Raw genomic sequence first — 12,973 nt, 5'->3', positions numbered from 1 at the left:
TATTTAGTGTGAATATGATCCAAAATAATTGTCACTCAAATGATCAAGTGTATCACGTTACCGTTAACTATGTGCCTCATTAAGTCCTCTAATCTCGATTCTAATCTTTGGTTATTGTTGTTCTAAATATTATTAGAAGAGTAGTATTAAGTAAGTTTGATCACTTCGAGTTTATATTTAAACCCAAAGTCGTGCGCACACCGGCTTGGAAAAAAGTCGGTCTTCACGGGCGGGAGTAACATTATGTCTAAACGTTATCAACATTTTAAAATGTCTGTTGTATGCGTGATTTCTGTGGTACAGTAGTATATGATTAGAAAATTTTAATCATATTTCATACTGTTAATTTGCAGAATGAACTATTATAAGATTTCACCACGAAAGCGAAGCTATCTTACACGACTTTTGAGGCAGTTACCTGCTAATTAAAATCATAGTGGCTTGGTATCGCGTGGGCTTAATTTCTTAAGAAACTAATTAATATTTGGATTAGCAGCTTTAACTTTATTTTTATTGTTTTTTAAGTACGTAAGTGGGAAAAAAGATTTGGCTTCTCATGATCAATTATTATCGTGGATGATTCCACGTCACTCTCTCCAAAATTCGTGTTTAGCTGAGAATATAAAAAACCAACTCCAACTAACTAATTGTTATCGAGATGAGATTAAAAATGAATTAGTTTGGTAAAGTTGGTTTATAGTATTGATACAGAGATTAGCATCTTTTGAAAATCTTAACCACAATATCTCATAAAAAGCATTGCTAGGTTCAATTTACAACAACTTTGTGCATTTGGATTCTGATGCTTTTGTTTCATTTTAAATTTTTAATATCAAAATTTTTTTTTCTAGGGTTTTAAACTTACTTTTAGTTACGTTAAGTGGTGCTTAACTAGTGTATATATGGTTGGATGGATGAGATAGTTGGACACTAATCCTTTACTTAAACAACATCTTTTGGGTATTAGTAGTACTTTCAGTAATTGATCAAAATAAGAAACTGATTTTCATTACACATTAAAAACAAGACAGACCTGTATTTATACAAGATCTGACTAAGACAAGAGATGTTAGAACATGACAGGCTGTAGACAACTCACACTCAGCCAATGAGAGACATTTCTCACACAAGCAGACACACGTGAGAACACTGTAAAACTCTCAGTACTATTAACCCCCCTCAAGCTGGAGGTTGCTACTAGAGATTACCTTCAGCTTGTCTCTGAGTGTAGAAAACCTTGGTCCTGCCAGTCCCTTGGTGAGAATATCAGCAATTTGATCCCAAGTTGAAATTATGTGACCTGAATATTTTTGTTCTGGACAAGTTGTCTGACAAAATGATAATCAATGGCCAGGTGTTTCATTTTACTATGAAATACTGGATTACATGACAGATAAACCGCACTTTGATTGTCACAAGAAATCAATGGTGGAGCAGGAAGCAAGAGATGAAGATCTTTGAGTAGCTGACAAACCCAAACAATTTCAGCTGTGGTATTGGCTAGAGACCTGTATTCTGATTCAGTGGAACTTCTTGAAACACCACCTTGTCTTTTGTTAGACCATGAAATTGGATTGGGACCAAAAAATATACAGAAGCCTCCTGTAGATCTTCTTGTATCAATTGATCATGCCCAGTCAACATCACTAAAGCCATGTAGTGTAAGAAGACCTTTGGAAAACAGTATACCATAGTCTAGGGTGCCTTTGATGTATCTTATAATTCTCTTGGCTGCAATAAAGTGTTGATCAGTGGGAGCTTTCATATAAAGACATACCTGATTCACAGCAAAACCAATTTCAGGTCTTGTCCAAGTAAGATATTGTAGAGCACCCACTAATGATCTGTATTCACTTGGGTCTGCTAATGGAGTACCAGCTGAAGCAGTGAGTGAAGTAGAGAGGGAGACTGGTGTACCACAGGGTTTAGCACCAGTCATATTGAATTTCTCCAATAAGTCCAAGGCATACTTAGTTTGACTAAGAAAAAGGTTGTCTGAATTTCTTTTCACCTGAAGACCAAGAAAATAATGAAGAGAGCCCAAGTCTTTGATGGGAAAGTATGTCTTAAGGTGATTGATAAACTGAGAAATATACTCAGTTGAATTCCCAGTGATAATAATGTCATCTACATAGACCAGAAGAACTGTAATCCTTGAGCCAAACTTTTGAACAAATAAGGAAACATCTGCTAAGGAGGGTTTGAAGTCATGAGTGATAAGAATTTGAAGCAATTTATCATACCAAGCTCTGGGAGCTTGCTTCAGGCCATATATTGATTTATGAAGTTTACATACATAATGAGGCTTGGTTTGATCAACAAAGCCTGGAGGTTGTTGCATATAGACATCTTCAGCTAAATACCCATGTAAAAAGGCATTACTAACATCTAATTGTTTCATTTCCCAGTTGAAGTGAACTCCCAGTGAAATGATTAGTCTAATAGTTGTTGGTTTGGCTACAAGACTAAAGGTTTCTGTGTAGTCAATTCCTTCTTGTTGATGAAACCCTTTGGCCACCGGTCTAGATTTACATTTATCTAAAGAACCATCAGCCTTATATTTGATTCTAAACACCCACTTACAGCCTACAACATTATAGGATGGATCTGGTGCAACAAGTGTATATGTGTCTGCATCCTTAAGAGCTGTATGATTCTTCTTCCATATAATGTTTCCATTGAGGTATTCTAATTTCCTTAGAATAACAAGTAGGTGTGGGTGGTGGAATAGAAGAAGTAAGATTGGCTGATAGAACATACTTTGTATTAAATACTTTGGGTTTAAAAATACCTCTTTTACCCCTTGTTACCATGGAGTGTGAATTAGCCAGTGAAGGAATACCAGAAGCTGAAGTATGTTCAGAAATTGTTTTAGTGGAAGCATCAGATGACTTAACAATGTTTGAAGGATCAGTAGATAAAGTATCAATGGATGCAGCTGGTGAGGTTGATGTTGCAGGTGTTGGTGCAGAAATCTTGACAAATGGAGCTGTAGAAGCAATATCAGTTGGTGCTGAAGAATTTGCAATGCCAGGAAGTAATGTATCTTAAGATCTCGATGGGAAGAAAATCTCATTAAATACTACATGTCTGGAGATATATACTTTCCCTTTTTTAATATCTAAACATCTGTATCCTTTGTGCATAGAACTGTAACCAATAAAAACACAGTGTACACTCCTTGGTTGGAGTTTATGTGTAGTGTAAGGCCTTATCCATGGAAAGCATGATGAACCAAAGGATCTGAAGAAGGAATAATATGGTTTCTGACCAAACAACTTTTCAAAAGGAGATAGGTAATCCAAACTTCTAACAGGCAGTCTATTAATAACATAATTGGCTGTATGAAAAGAATCAACCCAAAAAATTTCTGAGAGACCTGATTGAATTAAAAAAGTTCTCTCTGTGTCTACAAGATGTCTATGTTTGGACTCAGCCAATCCATTTTGTTCTTGAGTATGAGGGCAAGAAACCTCATGAGTAATTCCATGTATACTAAGAAATTCTTGTAGTGCATTATTTAAGAATTCCCCTCCTCCATCAGTTCTGATTTTAACAATTGAAGTATGCAGTAACTTTTCAGTCATAGATTTGAAATGTAGAAAAATAGCTTTGAATTCAGACTTTTCAGACAAAGGAAATATCCAACAAAATCTTGAATAGTCATCTATGAGATTGACATAATATCTGAAACCACTTGAAGAGATTACAGGACTAGGACCCCATAAGTCCATATGCACTAGTTCTAGTGGAGATTGAGCCCTATGTGAAGACAAAGTAAAAGGCAATTTATGACTTTTCCCTAGATGACAGTCATTACAAAATAGTGGTGTTTTTACTAAACTAGACAGTTGCATATCTCTGCACACTTTTTGAAGTACTTGAAAAGATGGATGATCCAACCTTTGATACCAAACTGAAGCTGAATTATTGTTGCTAAAGAAAGATTTATTCTTAGTAGACTTGGAAAAATTTACTGGATATAATCCTCCTTTATGTGGTCCTTGTAAAATGATCCTCCCAGTTGAGTAATCCTTAACAACAAAACCAATAGAATCAAAAGTGATAGAACAGTTGTTATCACTAGTGAATTTATGCACTGACAATAAGTTTTGAGATGATTTTGGAACAAGAAGCACATTGTTTAAATTAAAAGAATGAGAGGAAGTTGTTTTAGACACATGACCAATATGAGTAATTGGCATACCTTCTCCATTAGCAGCTTGAATCTCATCTGCTCCTTCAAAAGATGTTGCTTCAGGTAATTCAGATTCATCATTAGTGATATGGCTATTTGCTCCAGAGTCATCATACCAAGGATTTTCACCCATGATATTGGCAGTAGCAAGCATGGCACTGAGATTGTGAGGAGTATAGTTGTTCTGATAGGCAAAATTCAATCTGTGTCTGCATTCCAAAGCAAGATGACCAGTTTTGTTGCAGATCTGACAAATCTTGTCAGTTATTGGTGGTGGAGCAGAAGAAGAAGGAGCTGAACCATAGTGAGGTCTTGGACTGAAATGAGGTGATGGTGTTGATGAAGAAGCAGAATGCATCTGAAATTGAGAATAACCTCTTGGATAAAAAGGTGGAGGTGGTATGATGTATCCAGAGTAAGGAACTGCAGATCTTGAAGAGTAAAGATAACCTCTACCACTACCTCTATAGTTTTTTACAAAAGATCTTGTAGAAGCAAAAGCCTTTGAATTGGCATCAGTAAGTAAGCTCTTTTGCTTATTTGTGACAACTATTTCTTCAGTAAGAAGCAGATTATGAAGTTCCTTTGATGAGATTGGTGGATTGCGAATACGAATAGATGTACAAAAAGAACTATAATCTTGGCCTAACCCATTGAGTATAGTAACTACCAATTCATCATCATGAATTTGTGAACCAGCAACAAACAATTCATTTGTTATCTTCTTGATTTCACTTAGGAAAGTAGAAACAGTACCTGATCCAAGTTTTGTGGATTGAAGTTTGAGACGAAGCTGAATTGAATGTGTAGAAGAGCTTCTTGCATACCTGGAATCAATATTGTCCCATAAATCTTTTGAAGAATCAGCTCCAACAACATATGGAATTACAGATTCAGAGATAGACATCTGAATCCAGAGTACAAGAGTAGTATCATCATCATTCCAAGCTGTATAACCAGGATTGACACCATTATTAAGCAGATAAGGTGGACATGGTAAAGATCCATCAAGAAAACCATTGACTCTGTATCGACGCAGAAGTGGTAGAAGAAGTGATTTCCAGGTGAGGAAGTTGTCATCTTTGAGTTTGTAACTGAGAATTTGTGAGATTTGATTAAGAGGAACTTGAGAAATTCTTGATTCATATGCTGCCATTGAAAGAACAAACAAGAAAATTGTGTATAAAAGTGATGAAAGTAGATTGAAAGATTGAATTGAAGTAAGATGGTTGATTAAAGTTTTGATTAAATTGAAGAAATTAGATCTGAAAATTAGTTGAAAGGTTGAATGCCATTAATGGCGATTGCGGAAGCTGTATTCATCTGATACCATAGTAGTACTTTCAGTAATTGATCAAAACAAGAAACTGATTTTCATTACACACTAAAAACAAGACAAACCTTTATTTATACAAGACCTGACTAAGACAAGAGATGTTAGAACAGGACAGGCTGTAGACAACTCACACTCAGCCAATGAGAGACATTTCTCACACAAGCAGACACACGTGAGAACACTGTAAAACTCTCAGTAATATTAGGTATATTATTTCCAATCTCATTAAACACTTTAAATTTTGAAAACAAATAAAGAAGATAAAAATATGATAGATTCTTAATCAAACTAGTAGGACATTGTATTTTCGGCGTTTCGTACAAGATTCAATGATCAAAAGGTACAGAGAACACCAATTGTTTGACTACAGTTCACAAATTCAAAAAATCATATCATACAACTAATTCTTTTAATTTAATATGTATATTCGGTGTTAATTTAGTGTTTAGGATGGAATCGTCTGTCTCTATTCTGTCCGTGAAAGAACTGCTTACCGGTACTTTTTAAAAATCATTTGCTACATACATAAGTTGGATTGATTAAAAGTTCCCTTTCATGTTTTACCAATCTTAAACCAAGTTTTTGATACAAAACCAAGTGTGATTTATCTTTTCTTTTCTAATAAAGTGCATGGAATCAAATCTCATACTAGCACCAAATTACTTTTTAAATTACTATTTTTTTCTAGATTGAATTTTTAAAAAAAATTAATAAAATCAAAATGGAGATCATGGTCAGTATGAGCTGCCTATCCTGGTATGATCCGAGGACAACAATTTCAGCGTCCCCACAATACACTGTTCCCTTGGAGTGTTTAATCAAAATTTCGGGAAATTTTCTTGTCCCCTCGTTTCTTAACCGTATGTTCTTTTCTGCTCTGTTATTTCGGCACCAAACACTCCCAATGGTCCCCCTCACACACCATATCCTCTCCCTCAGTAAAACATCAATCATTCAGTGTGTAAACAATCCACTGCTCTTTTTTACCATAACTAATTAAATCAACCTTGGACCTCATCATTAAAAATGTGTCCAGAGACAACTTTACCCCAACATTTTTACTGCAGACCTCAAACAATGATTAAGCCACCGTGATTTGTCATGATGGGATGTTCCCCGAGCAGAACATCTGATTCCTTCATTTTGATAAACGACGATCCACTCTTCGCTATTTACTCTATAATCTCCCCCATGATGGGCTGGGAGTGTGCGTGACTGAGAGTTGACTGAAGGATGAAAAAGTAAAAATAAATAAAAGGGGGGAGGGGGAGGCAAAGCCGTGCCATCAGATGAGGTTTGAGTGGGGACCAATGTGTGCGTGCCTCCAGGACCCACCATGAAAATCATTCACGGAATCTCACGTTTTTTCACTTTTGACATACGTAGGGAGCCACCAGACACGCCTTCCATCAGTGATGCTGCTCTTGTTTGATGTCTAAATAACATTATTCTATTCCACATACTAACAGTAATTTTCTCGCCACTATATTAGTCTCTTGTTGGCCTTCACAATGCTTTTATAACTTCATTCCTATTTCAGACCTTTTCTCTTCTTCCTCTGTCTGCACTTCATTTCATTCATTCGTTCTTCTATTTGTCCACTGAGCTCGACAGAATGGGGAATTGTCAAGCAGTGGATACAGCAACTCTAGTCATACAACATCCGGGTGGTAAAGTAGAAAGATGGTATTGGCCGATACTTGCAAGAGAAATCATGAAAACAAATCCAGGTCATTACGTCGCGCTTATAATTACGTTATGTGTGCCGCAGCAGCAGCAGCAACAGCAACAAGAATCAAAGAAGAAACAAGAGTCACAGACGATGGTAGTTGAGAATCGCAGGGTTCGAATTACTCGTGTTAAGATTCTTCGGCCCAATGATACACTTGCTCTTGGTCAAGCTTATAGACTTATTAGCTCTGAAGGTTAGTTTCCTTTCTGTGGAAAGAGTATGAGAATTACCATAGAATTTCTCTGGTTTTCAAGAAATTCTAAGTTTGTTGTTTCTTTTCATCTTTTCAGATGTTATGAAAGGTGTCTGGGCAAAGAAGTATGCCAAAATGAAGAAGAAAGACTTGGAGTTGATGATGAGTACTGATAAACCTATTCAGCTTTGTCAAAAACAAAGTTCGTTAGGATGTCATAATCGGAAAGAACAGAAAATAACAGCACAGCCGCCGGAAATGATGCTCAATCAGGTAATGGATCATTACAATTCTCAGAAGTTCATTACGTTCTTTTCTCGGACTAAATCTGCCTACAATAAGTATATATTTGGTACAAAATTAAATATAGAAGAACACGATCAAAATTTTCATTTTTCTTTTGAAATGGAATCAAAGATTACATTTCCAGTTTTGCGCTTAAAACTGCAACTAATATTCATCTTTGATATGCATTTCAGGGACCTAAACTAGAAAGACATAGACAAAGATTTACACATTCAACTTCAGGAAGGTTAAGAACATGGCGACCTTCATTACAAAGTATCTCTGAGCAGGCTGGAAGCTGATTCCGAAACGGATCTTTGTTTTTCTAATCACAACCATAACTAAACCAGCATAGAAGAGTACGAAATGTCTGAAGCAGACAACAAATCCTTCCAAGTTGGAGTTTTTCGCTGGGGAAATATACATGGGTCAGGAAATCATCGTTGTTTGAACCAGTCCATGGTAAATTGACCGCTTGTATAGCTAGAATGAGAAATGCATCAGAATCCTTGTAATCTCACCACTGTCATTTAATGAAACTAGGTTTATGACTCAATTTTTACAGCATCAGTCTTCAGTACTGGTGTTTCCGAGTTCTTTCTCATAGATTGGCAAAATTCCCAAGACATACATAAACATCACAAGGCATTATTTTGGTAGGTTTTTGGTCCATGTTTCCCAGTCTTCATCAAGGTAATTTTGTGCCCAAAATAACGCCTCTCGTGCAGCCATAGGTGCTCCTGCAAGTTTCTTTTCCTTAAGGGCGACCAACATATCAGTGAAAGGTTCGATCAATAGCGTTCCTGGCCCCCCATACTCCTTATGCAAGAAGTTGCTAAAAATCTGTTCCAGGATTAGTTAATCTAGTTAGCATCCAAGTATACTAACCTGATCCTTCTGAAACTAGAACATTCTACATTAAGACAAGGCATATAATGTTAAACACATTCCTGTACCATGCAGAGATCTACAAGCATTTCATTAGATTTGTGGATTCCATGGGAAGGTTTAATTTTCATGGAATTGATTCTCAGTTCTCACTATACAAATGAACAAACCTCTTATGCATCACAAAAAGAAACCAATACCAAGGGAGTACTTAAGTATTAGACGTAGAAGTGTTAAATATGGTTTTCGATAGTGCGTACTAGCTTCATCATTCACTTAATCTGCCTTTGATTAAAAAACCTACTTTTGTTGTGATTCTTTTGCAAAAATAACGGGAAAGAAATAAAAGCACAACCGCGACAATGGAGACGAAAAAGCGTAGGACAGATTTAGCATGCGCTATGCATGACTTGAACACCAAGTAAATTAAGCAAACTTACAGATGCAGCATCCTCCATTATCTAGGACAGCTCAAATACCAAAATACGTACAGTATCAAATCTAACTGCCAGAACCACAATGTACTATGCAGGCATGTAGTCATGTAGGTACAAAAATACTCCATTTGGGTTTTTAATTTTTATAAGAATACATATCATCATTTCTTGGACATACCTATACATTATGAATGCAAATACATCATACCTTGCCTTGTACTTATTAAAAATGAAATCATGCTTAGTCATAGATATTCGCTGGGCAACATGGATCTTATATCTTAATGTTTTCCTTTATCTGGGACCAAATCGACATCATTTTTCGGATTTAATATTCAAGAAACTAAATTGGCTATGTAATCTTATTGGATTAATCAATTTGAGTGTAACATGGAGTAAACATGCCATGTTGGGTGTGCATTCTACATCTAAAATGATGAATGCTGCTGTACCTCCCACATGCATAATCCTAAATACCAAGGCTCAACTCATCTCAGGCTCAAAATTTTAGAGATTATTGTTGGAGATATTGCATCTTTGACGATTTAGGCGATTTTTACACAACATGAAATACTGATCAAAGATATCAACAGAAAGAAAGAGATCCCTAACAACCATTCCCCTCTCGAAGATTGGGGGACCATTTGAGATCACAATCTGATATTATGTATTGTAACTATCAACGACCAATGCAACATGGTCTTTCAACTAACAACAGCTAGCCATCAAACATTAATAACCAAGTTAGAATATCTTCAAATCTTTGTCCATGTAATCTGAGGTTATCTATACCAAGACATATTTAATATCCTTTGCATCTGAAACCAAGAGTTTAGTTGAAGATGTGAATCTAGAAAATCTATTTTGGGTTCTTTTCCTGCCATTTCCTCTTTGGTACCACCGACAGTGCTACATGAATCCCCAATTTTGGCACCAGATATGTTATCTTTCTTCTAAATTAAGTCCGATATGGCGATATTGAATAACTAATAATAGAATATATAACTACTTGCAGCATGTTTGAACCTTGGAAGATTTCTCAACTATTGAATGCCTGAAATCTGAATCCTTAGGTCAAAGTTCAAACTTCTCCATGTTAGGGTTTTTATATCCAAAATCTATTTATTGAGACCTACTGCCAAATTCAAACCTCTATATTTTTAAGTCAAACCATCATATTGCCCATTCCGAGTTTTCTTGTTGACTTGAATTGGGACTGCTTAGCATACATGTGATGAAACGAGCGCCTTTACTGCTAATGTGTAAATATAAGTAATCAACTGCACTGTGCAACGAAATCAACTACTAAGTCAAACCATTTAACGTCTATTACTCCCTACCCTTCGAAAGCTAGCATGAGCAAGTTATCCAATAACTCCTATGCTTTGTGTTAGATAAGAATTTTATTATGGCACTCTATTAGTAATTACAGCTTACCAGTAAGCTTTTTCCCTTCTGTTGAACAACCAGAAACACAAGCATTAATAAGGAAAGATAAACAGCGCCCGATAAGATTGACAGTTTTAAACCTCTTCTTGATGGGATGACATATAATCCCTACTTCAAATGCTATGAGTTTATGACCCTAGAAGAACCACTTGGTTAAGGAGCCTGTCAAATGGCCAGGGATATGGTCCTTATAGACATCTCCTTTATTGATTTCTAACATGATGGATGACATAATCCCTGCATAATAGGATGACATATAAACCCTACTACTTCAAATGCTATAACCCAAGAACAGCAATTCAGCTAAGGAGAGGTGTAATGGAGCATATTGTATTCTACGAGTAACTTGAATATTTGAGAGCTGTTCCAGGTCAAAAAGCTTAAGAAAATTTCACCAGATGTTTTTCTTCTTGAATAATGCCCCTTCATGCTCAACTAGGTTTTGCAACATTTTAGTAGTACAAGAAAATTGGAAATTAGCAAGTCTAAACCTGAGTGCCGCAAATAATTGCATCTGTTGGGAATGGGTTCACCATTAGTAGTTTCAGTTGCAACCCACACCTAGCTAGTTGGTTTGTCAAGTGGGAGAAGATATCAGTATGCATTAGAACACAGTAACTGAGCATGTTTATAGTCTATGCGTGACTAGAATATTTGAGAACATCATTTGTGAAATGTTCAAGGTGATTGACATAAGAAAAATGCTCTAAACAGTAGAACAAACACTTGAAGTACTATTACCTCTGAGCAGACATCAACAACCTTGTCTAAGTCACCTTCAAAGGAGTCCTTATTCTTTGACAACTTGTTCAAAATCTCAAACCTAAACTTCTTGGTTTCCTGTAAAAAAATCAACAAACCCAATTTGTAACTTGGAGTTTTGGATGGAACTATAGAATCATAGAAGAAAAGGGTTACTTACAGATTCTGCAAATTCTGGAATTGGGTCAGGGTAAGTGTATTTCTGTTCCATTCTAGGAGACGTTTTCATGGGTTTTAGAAATAAGGGTTTTAGAAAGAAACGCGAGGATGAGAATATAGAGGGTAAGATATGAGAAGATGATGTGACACCTAAGTTAAGAATCAAATTAGGAAGATTCTTTCTGCTATTGATTTTTGAAGGAGAAGAAGATGAAGCGAGAGAAACATGAGAAAAAGAAAGAGTTGCCATTTTTTCTTAGACTGAAATTTTATGCTCTTTTTAATAAAGTGGCCATGTTTTGTAATATATTTCAGAAACTTCTAATTTTTTTTTTTTTGAATGTTTATATAAAGGTGCCGAAATTGACTTTTTCCATCTGTTTTTTTCAAAAAAAACGCGTAACGGCAGTTAAGTGGCTATGCATCAGTTATCCTAACTAGTAGATGACATTTGAACCCCTCCCATGGACTGACTAGCTAGCTCATGTCATGACCCATTTCGTGCCAATTCGGTGACTCAGACCAAGTGAAGAACATCATTTAAGCATTTCTACATATATGTTGAGGGTGTAAAATTGGTAACAAAGAGACAGGAGTGTGATTGATTTGTAAATCTTTCATATCTCCTTCCCTACATTTGAGTTCATATATAACACCAATTCGTTCTCCTAAATAATCATAAACACTAAAAATGTTCGTGGATCTTAAACCATTCAGTACAAGTAATCAACAGCAAAGCATCGTATCAAATCAGGGGAGAGTGGATTGGTTTCACCACAATTGTCTTCAATACCTCCACCATCTGTCTTCAATTGTATCCAACCATCACCTTGAATTCAGAAGCACGTTCTAGATGTGTAAGTAGCAACAACAATCAACCATATCATGGACTTTGACTCCACCTCCATTCTCGTCTGTAGACGGACACCATTAAACAACTAGTATCACCCACCATTGTCATCACTTTAATGAAAAAATATTGTAATCCTAAACCTAGTCATTAACATGAAACCCATCTGTTTAATTCATCATCTTGCCTTCGCATCCTTCTTACTACACCATCAGAAACACCCAGAACCTAAGTAGTAGCGGCACACAAGCCAGTAGCATCATCCAACCGGTTTTATTCCGAGATACTCGATTTTATCACTCACGCTGCACAACGGTAGGGTGGGTAGGATATGGTCTATTTCGCCACCCTACCGCTGACTGGCGGGTAAAAAAATTTTTACCCGTCACCCTACCCGTCACTAAACGGATAAGGTCCTATCCGACCCATTAATTGGCGGGTCGTGTAGGATAGGATGGCGGGTATAACCATTTTTTTTTTTTTGAGAGCTTAGGTGACAACTGTTTTAGATAACTCTGCTGCCTATATTTATCAAGTATGAACCAATACGGCAACTCTGCTGAGTGTTCCCCTGTGGATGTTCCCTTGTGGACAACCATTTTGCCTATGATAATTTGGATTTGTTGTCTTTACATTTTTACCCGTTTCTTTGAATATTATTCAGTTGTGCTCTAGTGTTTCTCC

General features: G+C 36.3%; 2 protein-coding genes across 2 annotated transcripts; one reads left to right on the top strand and one right to left on the bottom strand.

Moving 5' to 3' along the window:
* Positions 1 to 7,056: 7,056 nt before the first annotated feature.
* Positions 7,057 to 8,300, top strand: LOC113276391. The gene is made up of 3 exons (XM_026525995.1): positions 7,057 to 7,459; positions 7,557 to 7,732; positions 7,939 to 8,300. Exons 1-3 carry the CDS (start codon positions 7,150 to 7,152, stop codon positions 8,044 to 8,046), a joined length of 594 nt encoding a protein of 197 aa, XP_026381780.1. The 5' UTR covers positions 7,057 to 7,149; the 3' UTR covers positions 8,047 to 8,300.
* On the bottom strand, positions 7,827 to 11,733 carry LOC113276392 (protein PLASTID REDOX INSENSITIVE 2, chloroplastic-like). The gene is made up of 3 exons (XM_026525996.1): positions 11,441 to 11,733; positions 11,260 to 11,358; positions 7,827 to 8,587 (listed from the first exon to the last, which is right to left on the bottom strand). Exons 1-3 carry the CDS (start codon positions 11,687 to 11,689, stop codon positions 8,393 to 8,395), a joined length of 543 nt encoding a protein of 180 aa, XP_026381781.1. The 5' UTR covers positions 11,690 to 11,733; the 3' UTR covers positions 7,827 to 8,392.
* Between the last annotated feature and the right edge of the window lie 1,240 nt (positions 11,734 to 12,973).

Source organism: Papaver somniferum, chromosome 4, assembly GCF_003573695.1.
Source record: "Papaver somniferum cultivar HN1 chromosome 4, ASM357369v1, whole genome shotgun sequence".
In the NCBI taxonomy this organism is placed as follows: domain Eukaryota; kingdom Viridiplantae; phylum Streptophyta; class Magnoliopsida; order Ranunculales; family Papaveraceae; genus Papaver; species Papaver somniferum.
The sequence above is the reverse complement of the archived record's forward strand: the minus strand, read 5'-3'. Positions and strand labels throughout refer to the sequence as shown.